Genomic DNA, 27,490 nt, shown 5'->3' on the forward strand with positions numbered 1-27,490 from the left:
CGGGAGAAATTCAGATGGTTCAATTATTCACTTTTCATTTGAGTTATATACTGTAGTATAAGGTGAACTGAGATGAGAGAATTTCGAAACCACAAAAAAATACCAACCAAAATCATATATTAAAACACATTCATCAACAGTTACTTAAAGCAAAATTTGATTGCTTTCACCAAAAACAGAGAACTCATTTACCGAAAATATATAAATATTTACCAAAAAATAGAGAACTCCTTACAACAGAAAATATTAGTAGGATCATGTCTAAATTTCTTTCATTTGGCAATTATTTCCTATTTGTTCTCCTCAACAGAGGTATATTCAGTAGGGTGCATCTACAGAAACTTTGTAGATCAACAACCATGACCCTAATTTCCAATCTCCCCCTTTTTGGCAATTTTGTGACAAAACCCTAAAAACATGTAATCTACCCCGGCAGAAAAAGCAAATTACAATGATTGTCAAAGAAATAAAACACGGAACTGTTCTTGAACCACATGAAGCTTCAAAACACTTGTAGCATCTCGAACATGTAATCTGCACATTAGCTCAACAAAGCTACCCGTGAAGCTTAATCAAGAAAGATAAACAACATATATCAATATGAATATATCAATGTATATGTTTCCCCTCAAGTCTAGAAACTCTCCCCCACAAATATGCACACTTCTCCCCCCTTCTTGTTACAAATTGACAAATAAAACTCATCAAAAAATGAAAAGGAATAATAAGAGAGAATTAACAAGTAAAGAGACAAAAATATCATCCATGTATAAGATATTGCAATAAGCAGAACAATATGATGATATATGGTAGCAATGGATCCAAGGACAAGTATCCAAAATAATACATATTCTATCCACAAGATAAATAGAAACAATCATGCTCAAAATCACACATGATATCCCCACCTTAAACATGAAATACCTCTTCTCCCCCTTTTTGTAGAAATTGACAAATCAAACATAAAAGGAAGAAAAGAACAAATTAGGATAGAATATCAATATCCAATAAAAAAGTGAGCTAAAAGTTCTCACATGATGTGAACAATATGAAAGATACTCATGAAAATAAAATCATGCATCATCCACAAAAATATCTAAGATATATCCATCATCATCATCATCAAAGTATGTATCCCAAAAGACATCCAAATATTGACAAGTTCATCAAAATATCTTCAAAAATATGTTCAATAATCAATATCATCAATGTCTATAAAATCAAGTCATAAACATTTAAGCATCCCTAGATCTCAACATGAGTCAAACCATCAAGTCATAAGTCCTAAGCATTTAAGATCAAAAGCTTAAACATCTAAGAATTAATCCTCATAATCCATATTGACTTAATGACTTGAGCTAACACATCAATGTCCACCACAATCTCAAAAACCACAAGTCTTTTTGAAGGCATTACAAGAATAAGTCAAAAATTGACTCAAAAGTATATGCAAACATGACTTATAAAAATAAAAAATAAAAATAAAAACAAAAAACAAAAAACAAAAAAACAAAATATATGCAACGTAGTTGAGATAATATATCAAAAACAGTGCGTCAATTCTAACCTCAAAATTGAAAGTCTTCTCCAATGGGTTCAAATCACAAATATGAACACAAATCCTCAAATATACATGAAAAAGATCAAATACTTCAAAGACAAAATACTTCAAAGACAGTGATTATCCAATCACCCAAATGTAATGAATCACCCAAAATCAATTAAAAACCTCAAATATTTCCCAAACCCTTTCAGCCAATCATAACCTAGATTTCTAGCATCAAAATGCAATAAAAGATCCAAACTTGTGATTAATGAAGAAAATCTAGCAATGTTACCTTAACAATGCATGGAAGACAAATGGGAACAAGTGATAGTACATTGAGGTGTATTGGGTGTGCAATGGTATGGACACCATGTGTTCAACATGAGGCATATGATATGCACAAGTGACTTGACTTAAACCACACCAAATCTGAAAAGTGGGAAAACCACAAAACCTAATCTTTTTGCCCTTGAACCACATGAAAGCACAAAAAGGACATCAAAGACACCAAAAAAAAAAAAAAAAAAACAACAACTTGGAACACACGTAAAATTCTTATCTAAAGATAAAACAAAATATTTTTGGAATTTTTCAGATTTTTCAAATTCTTTTTTTTTTTTTAAATAATAAAAATAAAAAAATAAAATTGACCACGAGGATGCATCAATCAATCTTTCAAAGCCAAATATGAGGTCCAAGAAATTTCTCAAGAATTCAAAACATTTTATGAACACGAAATTTTAAGACCCACATATTATGCAATAAAATTCATACTCAAGTAGCAATCACAACATGAATCTCAATTTGCAACAATTGTGAAAATTTAAAAATTTGTCTAGCAAGTTCATATGTGTGTGTGCAATCCAACCTCATCAAATTTCAATCAAATCACATTGTTCTATTGTCTAAACAATATTGGTCGAAAAGCATCAAGATAAAATTGCTTTGAGCACAAAAATATTTTTTTTTTTTTACTTTTCTAAGGCAGCTTTCACTCTAAAGAGCAGACAGCAATTCTCTATTTCAACTTATCTCTTCCTTTCTTTTTACTCAATTAGCTCCTCTTCAAAGTCTAGTAGGAGCTTTCGAACTGGTCTCAATAGGTAGCATTTTCCTTAGCAAAGATTTTCAGCATTCTTTTTATTTTTTTCTTTTCTTTTTACGCTGAAATTTTTTTTTTTTTTTTTTTTTTTTTTTTAAACACATGCTCTATTTTTTAAAAAAACAATAACCTTTATAGCTTTTATGAGCAATATGACCTAGTCAACTTCACAATGATTTTCAATTAAATTTTCTCAGAGTTGGACTAGTGCACATGAAAAATATGAACTCAAGAGACTCATCTCTAAAAAGAAATAAACAAAGCAAATTAATCTTCACAAGTATAGATTACAAATCAAGAACTTCATTAATCAAATAATAATGTGTCCCAATTTGCATTCATAAAAATATAGTGAATTTAAGAAAAATAAATATCACTCATATAAAACACAAAAAAACATGATCTTTTCATTCTCAATGAAAAAATAAAAATAAAACCCAAATCCTAACCTACAAGATATGGTCCATGGAAATAAGATAGATATCAAAACACAATGCATGACCACAAAAACTTTTTAGGATTTACTCTGGGGGTTTTGCATCCAATAAATGACCTATTGAAAACAAATTACATAGCATCAATAGACAAAAAATAAAAATAAAACCCAAATCCTAAACTACAAGATATGGTCATGGAAATAAGATAGATATCAAAACACAATGCATGACCACAAAAACTTTTTACTGGGGGTTTTGCACCCAATAAATGACCTATTGAAAACAAATTATATAGCATCAATAGACAAAAAATAAAAATAAAACCCAAATACTAACCTACAAGATATGGTTCATGGAAATAAGATAGATATCAAAACACAATGCATGACCACAAAAACTTTTTAGGATTTACTCTGGGGTTTTGCACCCAATATATGACCTATTGAAAACAAATTACATAGCATCAATAGACAAATACAACCTCAAATCATCTTTCTTCACCCAAACAGCTTTCACTCTCAACTTTTGAAGAGATTTTTGAGGAACATCAATAACATTCTTTTTCTTATGTGAATTCCTTTTAGCATGAAAATTTTTAAGTTTATTCCAATTATTTTGCTTTCTAGCAAAGGAATTATAAGCATGAAATTCAGAAAAAGATTTATCCCTTCTCTTCTTGTAGCAATAGTGTTAAGAACAATAAAGCACATTGGACACCTTCTTAGCTCAACACAAAGTTTAGGCTTAACAATAGGCACATTCAAGTTCTTAGGTTTAATAACGCCTCAGTAAAACCTAATCCAGTTTTATCACCTACATGCTTACCAACACTAATCATCTTATCAAGCTTAATCTGCCCAGAAGTAAAAGCAACTAATTTCTCTTGTGACTTTTTCAATTCAAGGGTTTTTTCCTTTCTTTCAAAAGATCTCCTATTTCTCTGAAACCAAATGCACCACCAAATGCATAAAGATGGAACCTCCAAAAATCACGGAATTGAACCCCCATTGGACAATCTTTCTAAGCCTCAATCAAACATTTGGAAGACCTCAGCATAACCTACTGATACCCAAACAAACCCAGCATCAAAATCCAACAGTCCCGCGCCCGTGACAAGAGGGAAGCCACACCCAAAAGGCCGAAATATCTCCAATGATCTCCTTACAATACAAGAGCTCCAAAAAACTAGTAACATCGTCAATTTCCCAAACCTGAAAATGCCTCTAGAAACGAACATCCCATATTGTTCTCCCACTATCAAGGCTATAGCAGTTTACCAGAGTAACATGATGGTTTGAAGCAATCCGGAAGAGTCTGGGGAAAGTGAGCACAAGATTACGATCACCACCCCAAAAGTCCTCCCAAAAGCGAATTCCACAAGCATCCCGAACTCGAAACCTAATATGTCTGGAGAATTCGTCACACCCCTTCCGAATAAATTTCAAGGCCCTAACCCCATTTGGAAGTCTTGGGTATGATCCCTCAATCAAGAGGTATAAAGTTCTTCTCTGCTGTCAGGTGGAAGATCGAATGATTCAGTATTACTTGTTTACACTCAGTACAGATGATGTCTGGCAAACGTTGGATCATGTATCGTTTTTTGACTTGATGATTGGTGATAGCTCGTGTTCAATTTCTGGTTTGTTATCTTTTTTTGTGGTTACTATGACATTGCTTTGTGTTGATCTTTGAGAACAGGACTTATATAGCACAATGAAGTGGGCTCTGTTTGAGACTTTGAAACAACTGCCTGTCAGCTCACTTCTACAAATTCAGTTGTTTTCAGAATCCTTCAGAAAAGTGATTGAGAATTTAGATTTTGTTGAAATGCAATATCAGTTCTCATGCAGTCGGCAAGATGGATACAGTCTCTTTATTGTGAGTAAAAATGAGGTCGACGATCTGTACCTTGTCTATAGGGTAGATGATATAGAGGGTGATTGAGATGCACCTGAGTTCCTCTTTAATGTACCTATGAATAATCAATATGAATTTGAGTGCCCAATTAATTCAGTTCATGGTTTGTTGGCCATTAACTCAATAATATGGAATCCAATTACTTCAAGAGTACCTATAAACTGCTCATCTTTGAAGTTTTCTGACCTATTCCACACAGAATGTGCAACAAAGATTGAATCGACCTCACATTTATCTGGGTATGATCCCTCAATCAAGAGGTATAAAGTTCCTCTTTGTTGTAAGGTGGAATCTTCTGCTGATCGAATAATTCAGTATTACTTGCTTAGACTCGGTACAGATGATGCCTGGTGAGCGTTGGATCATGTACCGTTTTTTAACTTGATGATTGGTGATAGCTCATATTGCATTAACGGAGTAATATATTTTGTTTGATATAATGCGTATTCATAATCATATATAGTAGCCTTCCGCCTTGCAGATGAGAATTTCCGAAGAATAGAATTCCCAACAACAAAAGACAAGTTCATATACTCTTTGATGGAATCGAGAGGGCAATTGGTGCTTATAAAAATACAATGGAATCTGTATGCGTTTTGAGAAATGATGGTGAATGAGATGTTCATAAATTTTACCTTACTAGTGCTATGTTACAAGAGTTTTTTGTACCAGGGTTCTATTATCCCATTGGTTTCATTTTCTACGGGAAAGCTGCTAATACTCAACGAGTTTTGGAATTATGATTATGACCCCAAATTTTTCTGTTACAATATAAAAACTGCAGCATTCAGGCGAATGCTGTCCAATCTTCCTGATATATTTGGTGGTCGTGTACTTTGTAGAACACATGTGAAATCGTTGGACAGACTTTAAAAAGAATAACTAGATGAAGAGGTGATAGAAAAACCAGTACCCGCTAAGGTAACATTTGGCATGCTTAATCGTTGGACAGACTTAAAAAAGAAGAACTAAGGGAAGAGGTGATAGAAGAACCAGCGCCCGATGAGGTAGTATTTTTTTTATATATAAATGTGGATAAAAACAAAAAAGCGTTCAAAAGGGGAGCGTGTCCCATAAACAAAAACAAAACCGAAACCTAAGAACCCAGAAAGTCCAAAAAAATCAATGAAATCATCATTAGAAGAACAATAATTTCCCTTCACCCAACTTAAAATGAAGCGAAGAATAAAAAGTTCTAGAGTCGCCGTGGACGATTCCTTTCCTTCAAATAGTCTGTTGTTCCGCTCTCTCCAAGTGCACCACCACGCACAATGCGGGACTGTCCTCTTACAGTCTCGAGCAAGACCCCCAAATAGCATCCCCTCTACGCATTAATCAACCTCTTGAAGACCTTGGCATTACCTAATAAATACCGAATAACCCAAAGATCATGTTCCATAAACAAAAACAAAACCGAAACCTAAGGACCCAGAAAGTCCAAAAATACCGAATAACCCAAAGATTAAAAAGTTTTAGAGTCGCCGTGGACGATTCCTTTCCTTCAAATAGTCTGTTGTTCCGCTCTCTCCAAGACCCCCACATGGCATCCCCTCTACGCATTAATCAACCTCTTGAAGACCTTGGCATTACCCAATAAATACCGAATAACCCAAAGATCATGTTCCAACAGTCAGACACCACAGGGCAGTGCATAAGGAGATGATCCACAAACTCACCATCATTTTCGCATAGGCAGCCAGTTAACAATAATATTGTCTCTCCTCCATAGATTGCCCAACGTCAAAATCTTACCCCAAACAACTGTCCATACAAAGAATGTCACTCTAAGGGGAGCCTTAGAGCGCCATACTATCTTCTAAGGGAAATCAGAACTAGCAAAGTTGGAGAGGCACAAGAACATGGACCAGATATCGAATCTATCATGGGAAGATGGAACCCACAAGAGAGCATCATGACCTCTACCAACTGCGTCCTGTTGATACAACAAATCCAATAAGACACAAACCTCCTCCATCTCCCAATCCTGAAAAGAGCGCCTAAAGCGCGCATCCCATGTAATCCCATTGTTATCAAGCCGATAGCAATCGGCAACATAAGCTTGTCTATCGGCAGCGATTCCTTAAAGTCTAGGAAAGATACAAGACAAAGGTTGGTCACCACACCAAAGATCCTCCCAGAACCGAACACATCTACCATCCCGAACTTTGAAACGAATATGAGAAGAGAAGGCATCCCACCCCTTCCGAATGCATTTGCACATGCCCACTCCTCCAGCAATGGAAACTAGGCAGGAAGACCACCCAACTCTTTCTTCCCCAAATCTACAAGAGACAATCCTCCTCCACGGGTGATGACGCTCCCTGCCAAATCTCCACAACCACTTACCCATGAGGCTAATTTTTTTATATGTTATGCTCCAAATGTAACTTATTAAAAAATTAGTCTTGTCAAATGCCACCTCAGCGGGCGCTGTTTCTTCTATCACCTCTTTATCTAGTTCTTCCTTTTTAAGTCTGTCAAACAATTAAGCCTGCCAAATGTTACCTCAACGGACACTGGTTCTTCTATCACGTCTTCCTCTAGTTCTTCTTTTTTAAATATGTCCAACGATTCCACATGTGTTCTACAAAACACACGACCACCAAATATATCAGGAAGATTGGACAGCATTCGCCTGAATGATCCAATTTCTATATTGTAACAGAAAAATTTGGGGCCATATTCATAATTCCAAAACTCATCGAGTATTAGCGGCTCTCCCGTAGAAATGAAACCAATGGGATAATAGAACCTTGGTCCAAAAAAACTCTCGTAACATAGCATTAGTAAGGTAGAATTTATCAACATCCCATTCACCATCCTTTCTCAAAACGCATACAGATTCCATTGTATTTTTGATAAACACCAATTGCCCTCTCGATTCCATCAAAGAGTATGCGAACCTGTCTTCTCTTGTTGGGAATTCTATTCTTCATAAATTCTCATCCGCAAGACTGAAAGCTACTATATATGATTCTGAATACGCATTATATCCAACAAAATATATTACTCCGTCAATGTAACACGGGCTATCACCAATCATCAAGTAAAAAAAGGGTACATGATTTGACGCTCGCCAGGCATCATTTGTACGGAGTGTAAACAAGTAATACTGAATCATTCGATCAGCAGAAGATTCCACCTTACAACAGAGAAGAACTTTATACCTCTTGATTGAGGGATCATACCTAGATAAATGTGAGGTTGAAAATCAATTTTTGTTGCACATTCTATGTGGAATAGGTCGGGAAACTTCAAAGATAGGCATTTTATAGGTACTTTTGAAGTGTAATTGGATTCCATATCGTTGAGTTAATGGCCAACAAACCATGGACTGAATTAATTGGGCACTTAAATTCATATTGATTTTCATAGGTACATCAAAGAGGAACTCAGGTGCACCACCATCACCCTCTATATCATCTACCCTATAGACAAGGTACAGATCGTCAACCTCGTTTTTACTCACAATAAAGAGACTGTATCCATCTTGCCGACTGCATAAGAACTGATATTGCATTTCAACATAATCTAAATTCTCAATCACTGTTCTGAAGGATTCTAAAAACAACTGAATTTATAGAAGTGAGCTGACATGCAATTGTTTCAAAGTCTCACGCAGAGCCCACTTCATTGTGCTATATAGGTCATATTCTGAAAGATCAATATAAAGCGATGTCACAGTAACCACAAAAAAAGATAACCAACCCAAAACAACCTTCCTCCATAACATATGTCGTTCACTGCTGAATCTCCATAGCCACTTACCTAGGAGAGCGGGGGCCAGTCTCTTAATCCCTAGGCCTCCCACCCTAAGGGGCCTCCAAACCTGCTCCCATCAAACAAGATGATACTTAAACTCCTCCCCTCTACCGCCTCACAAAAGTTCTGTTGAAGCATCTCAAGTCTTCTAACAACAACAGAGGGGATCTGGAAGAGCAAAAGGAAATAAGTTGGAAGACTAGATAAAGTGCTCTTCACCAGAGTAACTTTTCCCCCCTTCGAAAGATATTGCTTCTTCCACCCAACCAGCCTTCTCTCGAAACGCTCAATCACCGGGTCCCAGCTTCCCACCCTCCTTGACAAGACACCCAAAGGCAAGCCTAAATAAGAAATAGGGAAGGAGCTCGTCCCACCCCCTAAAACAGCTGCGAGAGACTCCACCTCCTAAATATCCCCCACAGGGACAAGCACACTCTTTCTCAGGTTAACTTTCAGCCCAGAGACTGCCTGGAAACAAACAAGGACACATCGTAAATATCTCAATTGGGACACCTCTGCCTCACAAAAAACCAGAGTGTCGTCCACAAAGAGCAAATGAGATATTTCCAACTGATGGGCTGAGTCAAAACCAATCTTGAAGCCCCGTATGAACCCCAAGTCCACAACCCTCCTCATCAACCTACTAAGAGCCTCCATGACAATAATGAACAGGAAAGAGAAGAGAGGGTCCCCTTGCCTCAAACCATGAGAGCTGTCAAAAAACCCGAATGAAGCCCCATTAACCAACACCGAGAATCTGACAGACGAGATGCAAGTTTCAATCCATCGCCTCCATCTCTCTCCGAAACCCATCCTCTTTAACAGATAGAACAGAAACTTCCAGCAAACAAACATGATCATAGGCTTTCTCAATGTCCAGCTTACACAAAACTCTCTGAGTCCCGCTACTGATCCTAAAATCCACACATTCACTGGCAATAAGGGCAGAATCCAGGATCTATCTACCCCAACTAAACGCATTTTGAGATTTTGAAATAACTCCGTCCATAACCTCCCTCAATCTTAACGCAAGGACTTTAGCAATGAGCGTATAAATACACCCAATCAAACTAATGGGTTTTTAAAGTCCTTTACGTCAGTTGCCCCTCCCTTCTTGGGGATAAGAGCAATAAAAGAAGTATTTGGCGACTTTTGGAACCTCCCATTAGAATGGAACTCATGAAAAATGCCCATAACCTCTTGTCTAACCACCTCCCAGCTCTCCAAAAGGAATCGTATAGTGAAATTATCCGAACCTGGAGCCTTGTCACCATTACAACTCCTCAACGCCATAAGAACCACCTACTCCGTAAAGGGTCTCTCGAACCCGTCCCTCTCCTCCACTAAAGTAGAATCAAAATGAAGACTATCAAGGCACGGCCTCCAACGAAGAGGCTCAGTGTACAACCTCTGATAGAAAGATACCTATGAAAAACAGACACGGTACACGGGTACGATACGACGCGGATACGACTATACGGCAAATTTCAATAAAACAGGATACGGACACGGCAATATATATATATATTTATTTATTTATTTATTTTTACTCAATTTCTAATTTATATTTAATAAACACAAATTTTAGGCCCATTATTTAATAAACTTTTTGCCTCAAAATATATCCCATTATTTATTTAATAAACTTTTTGCCCCAAAATATAGCCCAAGCCCATTCACTTAGACAAACCCTAATTGTATAGAAAATCAAAAGTCAAACGCACTAAGTCACTAACACACTTTGTACGCCACCAGAGCAGAGAGAGAAAGCGACAGAGCAGAGAGAGAGAGAGAGAGAGAGAGCGACAGAGCAGAAGCATCATCCTGCCGATCATTTCCTAGAGAGATCCAAGAGCAAAGTGTTCAAGTTGATTAAACTTTGAGAGTAGAATAGACACCATCAAAGTTCGGTGTGCGAAGGGGAACGAAGTGGATCTGATCTGAAACCATCTCGCCGATCAATCAGTCCGGTTGCTCCGACTGTGGCCGGATAAATTCAAGAAGATCCCGCTTGTGTATATATCTTTTTATTTTTTTTTTATTTTTTTTGACAAAAAATCTGAATCCCATGTCCTATGCGTGTCGCCGGCGTGTCCTTCACCATGTCCGGCATGAAAAATATTATAAAAAAATAGGACACCTCTACAGAGGTGTCAGACACGTGTCGAAGCCTCCAACACTCGTGTCCATGTCGGACACATGTCCGACACCGGTACGATGACCCAATCCCACGTGTCAGTGCTTCATAGAAAGATACGATCCCCGTACGCACTTCCTCCTCAGAACTCAACAATGTTCCGTCCACACACATCCCGAAATTTGTATTACAATGAAAGAACTTTGTATTACGGTCTCCCTTTTGAGCCACAAGGCCCAAAATTTCTGTCGCCACGAGATTTCTTCCAAAACCGCAATTTCACCACATTTTGCCTGACAAGCTACTCTCCTATTACGTTAAGACTCAACAAGACCACACATTGCTTCCACTCTGCCCAATTCTGCAATGTCAGTAAGGGCCCTATTCTTCCTCCATTCCAGATTACTGAACACCTCCATATTCCATTTTTTGAGCTTATCTTTTAGAAGGCAAAGCTTTCCTGCTAAAATAAAGCTCGAAGTTCCCACTACCATGTCCTCCTCCCACCAAGACCGCACCAACCCCTGAAAATCCACCGCTCTAAGCCACATGTTCTCCAATTCTGCAATGTCAGTAAGGGCCCTATTCTTCCTCCATTCCAAATTACCGAACACCTCCTTATTCCATTTTTTGAACTTATCTTTTAGAAGGCGAAGCTTTCCTGCTAAAATAAACCTCAAAGTTCCCACTACCATGTCCTCCTCCCACCAAGACCACACCAACCCCTGAAAATCCACCGCTCTAAGCCACATGTTCTCAAATCTAAAGGGGGTACGACGTGGACTCAACCCTCCACAGTCCAAAACCAAAGGAATGTGATCCGACATGACCCTAGTCAAAGCAGCCTGAACAGCGTCCGGAAACGTCTCCTCCCACTCTCCAGAGATCAAAAATATATCTAGGCGGGAAAACCTAGGTGTCTCCCTACCACTGGACGAAGTAAAAGCAGCACCCTCTAACGGAAGATCAATAAGCTGATGACCATCAATGAACTCCGAAAAAAGAATTATAGCCGAAGTCCATGGACCCTAGTAGATCTCTCCGAAGGGGATCTCACCACATTAAAGTCTCCTGCCACGCACCAAGGAAAGGACCACCTCCCCTTCACCCCACTAAGCTCCTCCCACAACACAGGCCTATTGCAGTCATCCACCAGCCCGTACACACCAGAGAAGAACCAAGAGAAACCATCCTCCATCTCGAAAATACAAGACAGAGAGAAGTGCCCCCTACAAACATCCACCTTTGCCATCCATCTTCTATCCCACATGAGAAAAATGCCTCCAGAAGTCCCTACTGAATTCAAAGTCTCCCACTCCATGAACCTATTTCCACAAAGACTCTTAAACACACGATCAGTCATAGAATCAATCTTCGTTTCCTAGAGACACACCAAATGAGCCCCCCATTTTCATCTTCACCTCCTTCCTCTTGCCCAGGTCATTGAGGCCACGGACATTCCAAGATAAAATTCGTAGCTTCATGAGAAATCAATAACACCTAGGGGTGGCCACGGATCTGATTGAATCGGATTAGGCATCAATCCTACGCTTGCAACGGATTGGGAGATTTTAAATCCACCACCAATCCGTTAGCCCACGGATCAGATCCGTGAAAGTATCAAAGGATTTCACGAGAATTTATGACTCCGGGGACTGGTCGGAGTAGTGGACTCCGGCCGCATCTCTGCTACGACAAGCTTTCTCCATTAACAGACGAACGTTAGTTGAATTGGAGTAGTTTGAACGTTACCACCCAAGGACCCACAAGCATACCACTATTACATGAAGTGATGAACATTCTAGTTCTTTACTAGCAATGACATTAGGAAGGCTACTCAAACCTTCACAATGGTTTGTTATCTTATGATAACAAATATGTATTTTAGAAAAAGGAATAACATATAGTGTGGATCACAATAGTTCATACTGTTTCATCTACTCTTATTTCTTTGTAGCTCAAGTTTTCTCTTCTATGTGATTTTTTGCATTACAATTTTTGTTGATTACAAACTTGCTAAAGTAATTGAAGAAAAAAATCAGCAATGTTGGGTTGAGAGGGGAAAATTGAATAACAATAGATAACTAAATAAGTTTAAAGGACCAAATAGAAGTATGGAAGAATAAAGTCCAACACCTCAAAACTGCCACAAACCTGAATGACTTGATCAAACTTGCTGATAATTTTGTGGCGCACAACAGGAAATTCATCCTTCAGAAGGGAAAGAATTATTGGAAGAAGATGTTCACTTGTTGCATTCTGCATAAACCACCAAAGTGAAGAAACATAAAAAATAATAATAATAAATAAAAAAGAAAGAAAGGGAAGGGTTTAAAAAGCTTCATATAATGAGGGATCTTAACAAAACTGTATTTTACCTAATGAAAAATTGGAATTTGATTATTCGATAAGTGAAATAATCCATGGTTCAATAATCTAATTCAAAAGATTCTTGCTCATTAAAAAAAAAAAAATTTAAAAATTTAGTCGCTAATAAGCCGACAAAAATCAGGGAAATACAAAATAGAATTAATCAATATTATGAAACACAGTAAAAATATATATGTCCCTGGAAATAAAAGAGCAACAAACTCAAAACATGCTAATTGAATTCGAACACGCAAGAATCAAATAAATAACACCCTCAACCAAAAGTAATTGCATAAATGATCATACTATATTCTACCTTGCCTAATATAGGAACCACTCCCATAACAAATGAAGCCAAAGCGGACCGAACTTGCTGGGAAGAATCTGATGATAATTCCTATACGATGTTGCCAAATGATAAGATGGTTACAGAAATAGAAAGTTAATGAAATAATAGGTAAATTTAAGAATTTGTGTGTACATGTTTTTGTGTGAGCACGTCGTGTGCATGTGTGTGTGTGTGTGTGTGTGTGTGAGAGAGAGAGAGAGAGAGAGAGAAGCATTTCACAGATGACTGCACCTTCATGCAGGGAATAATATGCTGAATTGCAAGTTCTGGATTAAGAATCCAGCAAAAGTTTGTGACTATAGCAGCAGATGCTATACGTACTTCAGCCTCATTATCCCGAAGCAAGCGCACATATGCAGGAACCAAATCCGTCCTAAAAACAAAATTATGATCACCATCATATTGGCATTTCCAAAGAGATACAAGTATACCAATAATGCAGCACCAAGTATATAAACTGTATAAAATTAAAAGAAAATGGAGTGAAGTATCTTATAGAAGAAAGAAAAAGACCAAAGATAAAATGAAAAAATAAAGCTCTTGAACTTTTTTTTCACATATTGCCCAAGTATGGTAGATAGAAAACATAGTGAATAGAACAAATGTAACCAAAAGATGATTCGCCAAATCACAACAGTGCAGTAAAAGTGTGCCAATTTGGCAGCTTCACAAAGCTCATACAATTGATTTTTGCCACACGCAAAGACTTTTCCTGTAGAACATAAACATTATACAGAACAAACAAGAATGAGCAGAACAAAAAACATCTTAGAAGATAACTAAGAATATTAAGTTATAGATGCTCTGGAAAAATCAAAATATTATTTGAGCAATCTCAATAAAAAATAAATAAATAATTATTCCAGAAATATTACTATAGTAATTAATTCAGCAGCATAGAATCAACTCAAAAAATTAATTGTAGAGAAGATATCACATATCAGGCCCATGGGCCATCACCATCACCCACGTCCAAAAAAACTGAAAACTACTTGTAAAAGTATCTCTAAACCATAGAAAGTGTGTGTGTGTGTGAGTGACTCAACCAGCAGCACATAAATTTAAAGAAGGCATATAATATGACTGGACAAGACTCGATCTTACGCTGTGGGAGAGATAATTTTTGGGCTTGGTTTCCTCTTCCACGACCTCTACCACGTCCAACCATGGTGTAGACCTAGGGTTTTTCTTCTACTCTGATACCAATTTGGTGCAGGGCAAGCAATAGGCTGCTGTCCTGCAACCGTAGCAGTGCAAAACCACAAAGGAAAGGGATTTCCAGCAATAAACAATCAGAAAAACAGAGAGATAAACAACAGAATTGAAGTTGGAACATAGACAGGTGAGTTCTGGGGCAAAGAAACTCTAAATCTGATTTTCTGGAATAAAAAAACATGCATACAAAGTCTCTTAATAGACTATTTATACTAGGGTTACAGAAGCCCTAGCATCCTAGCCCTTGATTACTTCAATAACTAATAAATCCCAATCCCCCAAAGTACTTAAAAACTCACATGACTATTTAAAAAAAAAAAAAGACTAGGACTATAATTATCATCTACTAAATAACATAAACCATAAAAATCAAATAAGAGACATAGAAAATAAGCAAATAACTAAAACCCTAAGATAACTAGAACCCAAGCCTAGTTGGCTAGCAGGCCCGATTAGTCTTGGAGAGCCTTGTAGATGCTCCAGCATCAGTTATCCTTGCTTTTGCCGTGATTTTAGACCTCGCTACAAGTTTGGGTTTGTGACTTTTTGCAACAAGAAGATTCATGGTAATGATTTGTATGAGGGACAGGAAGTCCGTGACAAGTTTTTTTGTATTTTTAATGAATGTATGCTTGATTCTCCTATGCCTTCTAACACATCAACTTCTTCACAAAATGTTGGAAAGTGGCTCTCAATGGTTGAACACGCAATTCTCAAAAGAAAGTAGAGATGTTATGCAGGTAATTTAAAGCTTCTTTATTCAGATTTTTTAAAAGGTTCAACTTCGTAAAATTATAGATTTCGTTAACTAAATACTATTTCTTTGACAAATCACTTGTTTTCATTTCTCTAATTTTTTAAGTTAAAACCTCCCCCGAGGTTTGGCTTGACTCAAATGAATATGGTTAAAAATTATTTTGAGTAGTTCTTATTAACATTTTATTTTGTTTGAATGAAGAGAGCTTGGACCTTGAATTGGACAAAGCTTATTGTGGAACTTGATAATGTGAAGATCAACCAAGAGGATCTTACATTAACCAGATGTTCCAACGCTATTGATATTGAGTATATTGAGTAGCAGTGTCCAATGAGGTATTGATGAAAATGAATGTTAGTTTGCTGATTTTGTATATATGTTATTGAAGAATTGAATGTTACTTCCAAGTTTAAGTTAGGCTGCTACTTCCTAGCTATTTCCTTTGGTTGCTGCTATAGTTTTCTTGGACTATCTTTGATGTAATTCCTTTCCTTTGCTTGCTGCTATTGACGAATTGAATGTTACTTCCATGTTTAAATTTAATTGTGGTGTTTTCCATTGCTTGCTGCTAGCCAAGTCTTTGTTTACGCTTAACCTTTATTTTATTTTATTTTTCCGTAGTTAATATTCACACACCTACCCCCAAGAAATTGTTTGCACCCAAGAGGAGTCGAAACTTAGACCTAATGCTTCATGAGGCACTAGGGTCAAGTGACTTACCTACTTGAGCCAACCTTTTGGGGTTTATGCTTAACCTTTATTACTTCATCTTAAGTTAGGTTATTGCTTCCTAGCTATTTCCTTTACTTGCTGCTATAGACTTTTTTTGTCATATTTGATGTATTTCCTTTCCTTCTGATGCAGGACCATCTACAAGGCTCACCAAGACTAATCGGGTCCGCTAGGCAACTAGGCTTGGGTTCTAGTTATCTTAGGGTTTAGTTATCTGCTTATTTTCCATGTGTCTTATTTGATTTTTATGTTTTATGTTATGTGGTAGACGATAGTTATAGTCCTAGTCTTTTAAAATAGTCGGGTGAGTTTTTAAGTACTTTGGAGGGTTAAGATTTATTAGTTATTGAAGTAATCAAGGGCTAGGATGCTAGGCTTCTGTAACACTAGTATAAATAGTCTATTAAGAGACTTTGTATGCAGTTTTTATTCCAGATAATCAGATTTAGAGTTTCTCTTTGCCCTAGAACTTACCTATCTACGTTCCAATTTCGATTCTATTGCTTTATCTCTCTTTTTTTTCTAGTTGTTTATAGCTGGAAATCCCTTTCTTTCTTGGTTTTGCACTGCTAAGTTGCCGGACAGCAGCTTATCGCTACTGCCTTGCATCAAATTGGTATCAAAGCCGGGGAAAAAAAAAAAAAAAAAGGATAAGCCCTAGATCTACACCATGGTTGGACATGGTTGAGGTTGCGGAAGAGAAAACCAAGCCCAACAAACAGAGATGACCGAGATGCGGCGTATGATTGAAGATCTGTCAAGAGCGGTGAAAGCTGTTCAACGATAGGAACGTGCAGAAGCCCGTATGGAGATTCCGGAAGGCAACCTCGGCCCCTTGGACGTACCGGAAGGTAGTCTTGAGGATGAATACTTTGAGGAAGAAGAGGAAAATCCATTTCATGATGCTAGAAATCGAGAAAATCTGGATCACGGCGGATTGGAAGAACAACTCAGTTGGTTCTTGCGTTAGATTTGAATGGTGGAGGAATTAAAATTGAAGTTTCTGACTTCTATGGAAAGATGCATGCCGAAGATTATTTAGATTGGGAGGCAAGCTTAAAGAGTTATAGGAATTAAAATTGAAGTTTCTGACTTCTATGGAAAGATGCATGCCGAAGATTATTTAGATTGGGAGGCAAGCTTAAAGAGTTACTTTGAGTGGAAGCCTATCGCAGAAGATAGAAAGGTGTTGTTTGTAAAGCTCAAGTTGAAGAGTACTACACTTCAATGGTGGAAGAGAGTTGAAGAACAGCATGCTCGGCAAGGGAAGCAAAAAATCAATACATGGGAACATATGAAATCAAAATTGCGAAAGCAATTTCTGGCTGCTGATTATTCAATGGAGTTATATTAAAGGTTTCATAGTTTGAAGCAACAAGATATGTCCGCTTTTGGCTCCCCCGGACCAAAGACTTCCCGAAGAGGAAGTCATTGATCTTTTTCTGGTAGATGGAGAGTCTTTGGTGGTGAGACTAGTGATGACAACACCCAGAGTCAAGTAAGACTACCAGAGACAACACAATAATATTCCAGACACGAGTACTTTGTGGTGGAAAGGTGTCTAACAGAATTTTTGATGGAGGAAGAGTGATAACATTATTTCGCAAACTCAAGTTACAAATTGAAAAGCATCCTAATCCCTACAAGGTTACATGGTTTCGAAAGGGGAATGAGGTGTCGGTCACTTCACGGTGTTTGGTTAATTGTTGCTATGGGTAATATGATTAACGATGAAGCTTGGTGTGATATTGTTCGTATAGATGCCTGTCATATCTTATTAGGAAGACCATGGTTGATAAAGATGTGATCCATTAAACTAGAACCGATACCTACTCGTTTCAAAAAGATGATACCTACTCGTTTCATAAAGATGAGAAAAGGTTGACTTTACAGCCACTTAAAGAAGAAATTACCAACACTCCTAAGGCTGCCAAAGTTAATGGGTTTTTGACAACCCACAAGTTTGAACTTGAGAGCAAGGAGATGGGAGTTATGCATGCGCTTGTTGCTAAGAAAGTACAAGAGGACCAGCCTTTAAAATTTGATGAGTATCCAATTGAAATTTAGCATATACCGGTGGAGTTCCAAGAGCTGGTTGGAGGTTTGCCACCAATGAGGAGTATTCAACATGCTATTGATTTGGTGCCTGGTGCAGTTTTACCAAACCTTCCTGCTTATAGAATGCAACCCACACAACGAGCTGAAATTCAAAGGCAAGCGGAAGACTTGATTGTTAAGGGTTTTGCGTGTGAGAGCAAGAGTCCTTTGTTGTTCAAGCATTGCTAAAAAAAAAGATGAATCATGGAGGATGTGTGTGGACAATCGTGCCATCAACAAAATTACAGTAAAATACTGGTTTCCCATCCCTCAATTAGATTAGAGGATATGCTTGATATTTTACTGGGGTCCAAGGTGTTCTCCAAAATAGACTTGAGAAGCGGGTATCATCATATTCGTATGAGCAGTGGTGATAAATGGAAGACCGCCTTCAAAACTCCAAATGGACTTTACGAGTGGTTAGTGATGCCATTCGAACTTTCCAATGCTCGTAGTACATTTACGCGAGTTATGACTGAGGTACTCAAACCTTTCATGGGCCCATTTGTGGTCGTTTATTTTGTGAGAGACTAATATATAGTCATACAAGTAAAGTGCATTTAGTCTATTTGCGCCAAGTCATGAAGGTTCTCCTTCTCCGTAAGGGTTTTGCGTGTTAAGGGTTGATTGTTAAGGGTTTTGCGTGTGAGAGTAAGAGTCCTTGCGTTGTTCAAGCATTGCTAAAAAAAAAAAAAAAAAAAAAAAGATGAATCATGGAGGATGTGTGTGGACAATCGTGCCATCAACAAAATTACAGTAAAATACTAGTTTCCCATCCCTCAATTAGATTAGAGGATATGCTTGATATTTTACTGGGGTCCAAGGTGTTCTCCAAAATAGACTTGAGAAGCGGGTATTCGTATGAGGAGTGGTGATAAATGGAAGACCGCCTTCAAAACTCCAAATGGACTTTACAAGTGGTTAGTGATGCCATTCGAACTTTCCAATGCTCCTAGAACATTTATGCAAGTTATAACTGAGGTACTCAAACCTTTCATGGGCCCATTTGTGGTCGTTTATTTTGTGAGATATTAAGATATAGTCATACAAGTAAAGTGCGTTTAGTCTATTTGCGCCAAGTCATGAAGGTTCTCCTTCTCCGTAAGGAGAACCTTCATGTAAACTTGAAAAAGTGCTCTTTTTTGTGCGACAAAGTTGTGTTTCTTGGCTTTATTGTTTCAGCCAATGGTTTGCAAGTTGATCATGAGAAAGTAAGAGCTATTCAGGAGTGGCCACTACCAAAATCTATGGGTGACGTTTGCAATTTCCATGGATTGGTTTCATTTTACAGAAGGTTCATTCGCAACTTCAGCTCCATTACGAGTCCGATCACTGAATGCTTGAAAGCAAATGTTTTTTAGTGATCAAAATCAGCACAAAAAGCCTTTGAACAAATAAAAATATTGATCAAAAAAGCGCCGGTATTCACACTACAAGATTTTGAGAAGCTATTCACTATTGAGTGTGATGCATCGCATGCAGGAATAGGGGCTGTTTTGAGAAGCTATTCTCTCAATCGTAGCAGCTACTGAGGAGGGAATTTGGAAAAGCGAGAGAAAATAGGTAGGGATACTCGAAAACGTACTTTTCACAAGATGACCTTCCCACCTTTCGAAAGATACTCCTTCCACCCTACAAGCCTCCTCTCAACCACAGGATCCCAGGCACCCACAGTCCTCGAGGGGTCCCCAAAGGCATACCCAGATAAGAAATCGGAAAAGAGCTGACTCATCCAAGCACCATAGCTAACCCGTCAATCTCAAGAACCTCCCCCACTGTAATTAAAGCAATCTTCCCCACATTTACTTTCAAACCCGATACTGCCTGAAAGCAAATCAACAAAGACCTCAAAAATCTCAACTGGGACACTTCAGCCTCACAAAAGACCAAAGTATCATCCGCAAACAGCAAGTGAGAGATCTCCAAACCATGAACATCATCCCTGCCCACCCTGAATCCCCTGATGAAGCCCAACTCCACAACCCTCCCCATCAGCCTGCTAAAAGCCTCCATTACAATAATGAACAAGAATTGACGCAAACCTCGTGAGCTGCTAAAAAAACCTCTCCAACATATATAACAAAAAAATTCCAATTCACATAATCATAGGATTTCTCCACATCCAGCTTACACAGAACCCCTGGAACAATTCACATGATCAATGGCTTTCTCCATTCCAATTCACTTGATTTTGTGAATTTAAGTTGTTTTAGTTTATTTTATTATGGGACTGTATTTGTAATTTTTTTTTTTTTCCCCTAGTTGGGAAACTCACACACACTGTCTCCACTGAGGTTCGAACCCCTGACCTCCCTTTGGGAAGTAGGAGCCTTATACCGCTAAGCCACAGTCCTGTTGGTATATTTGTAATTTTTTTAGTGAAGGACTTGTAATTTCTGTTATTGTGGATTGCTGGGAATATTTTTCTAGTTTACTATGTTTCAGTTTTATGCCATGGATGTCAAGTATTATTTTTTTCAACCAATAGTAGTTAGAGGATTGTGCCTCTTTCAAGAATTTAAAATTTATTTTATATTTACCTTGGAAAAAAAAATTTAATAGCAGGTCGTAAATGGGTTATTGAGTTAGTGCAACCCTAATAAGGAATTTTGTGTCGTGTCTTATTCGTGTCATGTCCTGTCTGAGTTTTGACCAGTTTATTAAACAGGTTAATCGTGTCGTGTACACGGTTCATATTTGTGTCGTGTTCTTGTCAAAGGTCTTTAACACGAATAATTGCAATTGAAAACATTAGATTGCTTATATATGTATGTTTTGTAACTGAAAACTATTAGTCTCTGATAGATTGGAAAAAAGTTACATGATTAGGGCTGAAATAGAAAGGGGGAAAAAAAGATTTGCATCTAATAGAATACTTGGACAAAAGCATGACAAGAATGGGTGATTAGGGCCGAAAGAGAAAGGGAGAGCAAACACGAAAATCAATCAAGGAATAGATTGAAAAACCAGTCTACAAAACACAAAGAGTGTTTGCTGTGTGTGTGAGAAAGAGAGCTGAGGCAGGTAAGGGGAGAAGAATTTGCCTTGTGTGTGTAAGGGAGAGCTGATGCAGGTAAGGGAAGAGGAATTTGCTGTGTTAGAGAAAGAGAGCTGAGACGCTGATATATACCCATGTCTCGACACAACATGAACACGACACGCCAACATGAATTGCCAACCCAAATCGTAAGGGTCCCCAACTGGTCCACTGGTCCAAGTCCAATGTACCACAAATGATTCCAAAACCCAGTTCTTGTGTAGAAACTTGTAGAAATTGATAATTCCAACTTTGCACACCTTACATTTCTTTTCTTTCTTTTTTTATAAGTAACTTAGCACACCTTACATAACAATTACTAACACTATGTTCAAGGCCTACAACAAAAAAGTTAAGTTCCTTCCAATTTATTAGAAGTGAGATTAACAAAGCTAAATGAAAAGCAAAAGTTAAATAATAATTATGTTAATATAGTACCCTTGGGCAGTATTAGTAACTTAAAATGGCGGAAAATTATCAAAAATGTAAATATTTACTAACCATAGGGTTTACTTTGACCATGAGAAGATTTGTCAAAACTCATGGTGATTTGGTAAATTTTGAAATTCCAGCCATAAAACATTCAAAGAAAACAAACATACCATTTAACTTTGAACAAACCCTTTTAAGCATTGCTCTATTTAGGGATCTTCATTCATGGCTTACGGACTGTCATAACTCATCTTCTTTTTGGCTTAATTTATTTCCTTGAAGCACCTTAAATCTGAATGACATCATCCCTCCTTTCTATATATCGATTTGTTTTCATGCAAATGATTGAATCTTCTAAAACAACCACGAATCCTACAAAAACTAGTATCATTTATTTCCTCACTTTGCATTTTAAACAACCGCACCAAGGAAGTTTCTTTATTCCAAAATGGTTCCAACAATTCTGAATTAGATTAGGGAAAAGATAAACAACACATGCCTAATTTCACCATAGTTGGGAGAGAGACTGAGAGTATACAGCAAACCATCAATTAAGTGTTAAGATGGTAACACAAAAAGCATGCAAAGTTGCAAATGAATGAATCCGCACATAATCAGTTACTACACATCAAACTTATCAAAACAAGAAAAAGAAAAAACAAATATCATACACCACAAGCCGCCAATTCACAGTACACCATGAAGAAGGTATAAAAAAACTTGCTTGTGAAAGTATGAAATAATTTCTAATAGAAATACGACAAATATATAATTCATCTAGAGAGTAACTTGTGAGAATGAGTTACCGGATTTAAAGAACTAAATGAAGGTAGAGTAACATAAAACAAAAGTAATAGATATAAAACTTGAGAAGATATAATTGATCCGTAGCACACCTGGTTAAAGTTGACAATGACGGGAAGAATATGTGCAACACAATCCTAGGGCTCCAACAAATTTCCAAGAACAGCACAGCCCTCAACAGCTAGTAAGCGAACAGAGATCTAAAATGGACACCAGAACCCCGTATTTAGCATATAAAATGCATGTAATGAAAATTGGAAAAGCAATCTATCCAAGAAAAAGTAAAGAATGAAAAGAAAAAGAAAAAAAGAACTTCTAAAAATTATGGAAAACCAACACGAGTGAGCCAATGCCATCATCTTAAAACATATTGAATTCCCTTTATGAAGAAACTAGAATGATTATTGGTCAGAAACATATCTGTACAGTAACATCCGTATTACTAAATGTTCTGCACCGAAGATATATTCCAATTAGTTGAAAGTCAAGAGTCCGTCCCAGTGGTAGATCCTTTTTATTTTAGTCACTTATGTAACGAAAACACAGTTATTAAGGGTGTGTTTAGTAACGTTTTTGTTTTCTGTTTTTGTAGTTTCAAGAAAGCAGAAATATAATTTTATTTTCTTGAGTGACTTATCCAAAAAAAAAAAAAAAAATTATTTTCTTGAGTGAAAATAAAAAAAAAAAACAAAAATGAACGTTTATTAACACTTGCTGTCACAATTTTGAAAGCAAAAAATAATAACAGTGTTTAATAATACATATTTGTTAGAGATGTACATAACATTTTTTAATTATTTTATTTTATTTTTAATATTTTTCATTAGTACCAAAACGCCTTAAATATGTATGTAATTCAATTATATCACAAATATTAAAAATGGATAATAAAATATAATATCCAATTTAAAATCACAAATCTTAATAATACATAATACATATGTACAAAACAAGAGATATTAGGACAAAAACACTCTCACCAATTATGTATATAAGTGCATGCACATGCATCATCTACACATTTATTATATAATATATACAATATATTTAACATATAGTATATTATAATAAATAAAAAATGTTAAATAATATGTCTATAATAAATATAGATATGGTATATAATACTCCCTCCGTGAGTCACAGTTCCCAAAGACAACACTTAATTTGAGACGGAGGGAGTAATGTATTATATTTGTTGCATAATAATTTAATAATATTATATAAAATAAATAATAAATATATAATAAATCATAAATTTTTTTGCCCCAAAAAATAATTTCCACTATTATATAATTTTTTTTTTTTTTTATAAGTACACTATTATATAATATATTATATTTTAAATATATATTTTTGTTAAATAAAAAATAATTTACACTAATATATAATATAATTATATATTAAAAATATAGTAACTTTTATTATTACTTAATATGTAGCATTAGTATATAACATGAATAATATACATTCTATTTGAAATGAACATTGTATATGTAATAATAGTAGTGAAAACGTTTTTGCTCAACAATGAGAAACACCTTTTTTTATGTTTCCTCCTTTCTTCACAAAAATAAAAAATGTTTTCTATCATAAAAAAACAAAAACATATTATTAAACATAATTTTTGTTTTTGTTTTGTCTTTTTAGGAGCTAAAACGTTTCTCATTACTAAACGCAGCCTAAGGGTGCGTTTAGTAACGTTTTCGTTTTCTGTTTTTGCAGTCGCAAAGAAACAGAAACATAATTTTGTTTTTTGATGTAAAAACAGAAAGCAAAAATAACGTTTAGTAACTTTTGCTGTTGCCACAATTTTAATAACAAAAAACAAAAAGCAGTGTTTAGTAAAACATTTGTTACAAAATTTTTTTTTTTTTTTAGAAATTTTTTTAATTTATTTTTTCATCCATCTATCAAAATCTAACTTTCAATCACAATAAAAGATATAATCTAAAAAGGAAAATATATATATATATACATGGCAAGATAAGCATTCAATTATATAATGTATATATATAGAATATAAAAATAGATTTTATATATACATATATATTAACAAAAAATCTAAAAACAAACCACAACCAATACATGTATAACAATCAGAAAAAGAAAAAAAAAAAAATACAAGGCGTACAGTTGTATGACGTATATATGTAGAATATAAAAATAGATTTTGTATAATATATATATATATAATATAAAAGTACTAATGGAGTAATGTCTGGTTGTGTATTAATGGAAGAGTAATATCAGTTGCATAAAAAACGAGGGAAACAGTGGTGAAAACGTTTCCTCTGCTACAGTGAAAAAACACAGGAAACATCATTTTGATGTTTTCTCTTTCTTTCATAAAAATGAAAAATGTTTTTCATTAAGAAGAAACAAAAACAAATTACTAAACATGATTTTTGTGTTTATTTCTCCTTTTTAAGGATTGACAACAAAAAACAAAAAATGTTTTGGGTTACTAAACACACCCTAAATTACCATATGTTTAAGCTATTGTCTAATCTCTACTAGTTTCTAAAGGATATCAGAGTATGACCTGGAAGCAATTTTATACTTATTAGTGACTATTTTGCTTAGAACTACCATCCAATTTTTCCAAAGACCTTTGATCACTTTATTTTCTAAGAACTTACATTGAAACAAAGTCGAAGTTATTAATTATGGCGCTTTTTTTCAAGAAATGCCACTCATTTTCTATCAACTTTAAATCACTCTATTTTCTGTTGAACCCTTCTAAATCCTCCATTCTCATAATGTTATCGAAGTTTTACGCTATAAGGATAAAGTTCCTTCTGGTTATTTATTATTAATAGCAAACTTTAGCTAGGGGTGCACAAAAATTCGGTCAAACCGAAAATCCAAATCGGACCGGACAGTTTGGTTTGGTTTGCTAATGGTTAGGTTCGGTCACGGTTCTAAATTTGTGAAACCATAAAGATACAGTTTTGTAACAGTTTGAGGTCCTTTAGGACCGAATTAGACCGAACCGAACCGTTATGTTTTATATATATATATATGTTAAATTATACCGTATATATAATATAATATAATCCTACAATCCAAAGCACATGGAAGTTTGTAGCAACTATCAATCCTATGGTCCACTTTTAATTCTCTTAGGTTTTATCAATTTATTAGATGATTCTTTTTTTTTTATAGTGGTTGAATTTTGAATTGTGGCTGATTGTTTGTTGTTGAATTAGTAATTCTAAATGTATTAGGTTATTAGCAATTCTAAATTTATTCACTTTAGTTCCAGAAGTGATAACGAAGAATGAATTAAAAGTTGTGAATATAATAATAGTTCTAAATGTGTTGATAACTTAGTTTATAATTGTGCATGTGAATTTTGAAATATGAACACTTATGGAACAAGAAAGAAAAAAACAGGAACCGTGGAACCAAACCAAACCAAACTGGTTTTTCACTATTTGGTTTGGTTTGGTTCATTTGGTCAAATGGTTCGATTTAGTTCCAAAAAACTCTTAAACCGGTCCAAACCGAACTGTGTGCACCTCTAACTTTAGCCTTTATGTTTTTATCTTGATCTAGATTATTGTCAATTCGCTAACAATGAATCTATTCACTGGGTGGACACTATGCTACTAGAGATCCTTATTAGAAGTGCTCATTACAAAAGCATACTGTTAACAGATAATCATAGAGCAATACACTAATATACATCTGACCATGAATTGGAAAATCAGGAGTTATGAAAAACAATACATAGAAATTCATTTACCATCTTGTGTAAGGTCATCAAATATAGACATGATGTCAGTCTTCCGATGAGCAGGTTCAACGGTTGCAGCGAACTTCCCCAAGTCTGATGCAGCAGACCTCCTCACTATAGACACGTCATCTTGACACAACTGTCACAACTGGCTGTACATTGACCGTAATTAGGTCTTTAACATCTCCGAGGCACTACAATAAGCAATATGAAACAGTCCGCATGCAAAAACTCGTGCAGCGAACCGTTCACCAGATGCCAGTCTCTGTAGGAGGTAAATTAAAAATTGCAAGGGAAGTTAAAAACAATCAACAGTGATAACATCAGAGATAAACGACAAGAGCTTATTACAAAGGATGAAATAAAATATTTACAAACATGAGCAACTACCTTGTTTAGAAGTAAAATAAAACTAGGAGAAACATGCTTGTTAAGTAACAAAAAATCTACTATCCACTGCTTCTAACCAAATTTCAAACCTAAACAAAGACAATCTAACCTTATAGTGAGGATAATGTAGTTTAGAAAGAATTCTACCATGTAGAAGTGGGCAACAAATTCAGGTGCCACGTTTGAGTTTGACAATTAAAATTGTTGCAGATATGCTACTTGAATATGAATAACACAACTGAAACAAAAAATAAAAAACTTATAAAATAGGAATGTAACCGTCTAACCTTCACCAAAGGAATAAAACAATCCACCAGATCACTCTAAGATCCAATTCTACAAAATGACTCAACTGCGTTGCCCGTCACACGAGTTTCCTCAACAGTGCAAAGGGTTTCCAGAGGTGGAGTAAAACATGGGCACGTTCCACTCCTCCAACATACAGAATAAACCTACCTAGCTCTTCAGCCATTGCAAGTCGCACTTCATCATTGTCATTGTATTTAATGAGAAATGGGATGAATTCCTTCTATGTTCGCTCCACCCCAAGAGCATTCGCAATTCTATACATTGTTCGAATCGAATTCAAACGCACTTGAATGTCATCGTGCTTCAGCTCATGTATCAAAACAGCTAATTGATCTACTGGCTCATCTACCAGCTCCAT

The 27,490-nt window shown here is 36.0% G+C and overlaps 1 protein-coding gene across 1 annotated transcript; it reads right to left on the bottom strand.

Annotated features, from left to right (window-relative positions):
• Nucleotides 1-187: 187 nt before the first annotated feature.
• LOC132304630 (protein phosphatase PP2A regulatory subunit A-like) lies at nt 188-27,490 on the bottom strand. Its single transcript, XM_059802375.1, has 6 exons — nt 27,419-27,490; nt 22,787-22,875; nt 13,852-13,993; nt 13,588-13,668; nt 13,056-13,160; nt 188-935 (listed from the first exon to the last, which is right to left on the bottom strand). The coding sequence occupies exons 1-6, from the start codon at nt 27,488-27,490 to the stop codon at nt 705-707; spliced, it is 720 nt and encodes a 239-aa protein (XP_059658358.1). The 3' UTR covers nt 188-704.

The sequence above is a fragment of the Cornus florida genome, unplaced genomic scaffold (assembly GCF_030987335.1).
Source record: "Cornus florida cultivar Cherokee Brave unplaced genomic scaffold, ASM3098733v1 CherokeeBrave_3.0.0_Hap2_Chr04, whole genome shotgun sequence".
In the NCBI taxonomy this organism is placed as follows: Eukaryota; Viridiplantae; Streptophyta; class Magnoliopsida; order Cornales; family Cornaceae; genus Cornus; species Cornus florida.

Coding starts and splice junctions, on each gene's coding strand:
- LOC132304630 (XM_059802375.1), bottom strand. CDS start 27,490: ATGGAGCTGGTAGATGAGCCAGTAGATCAATTAGCTGTTTTGATACAT. Junction 22,876..27,418: donor TGAAGCACGATGACATTCAA/GTGCGTTTGAAT, acceptor TTCGCTTACTAG/CTGTTGAGGGCTGTGCTGTT. Junction 13,994..22,786: donor TCATTGTCAACTTTAACCAG/GTGTGCTACGGA, acceptor TTTTGTTTTTAG/GACGGATTTGGTTCCTGCAT.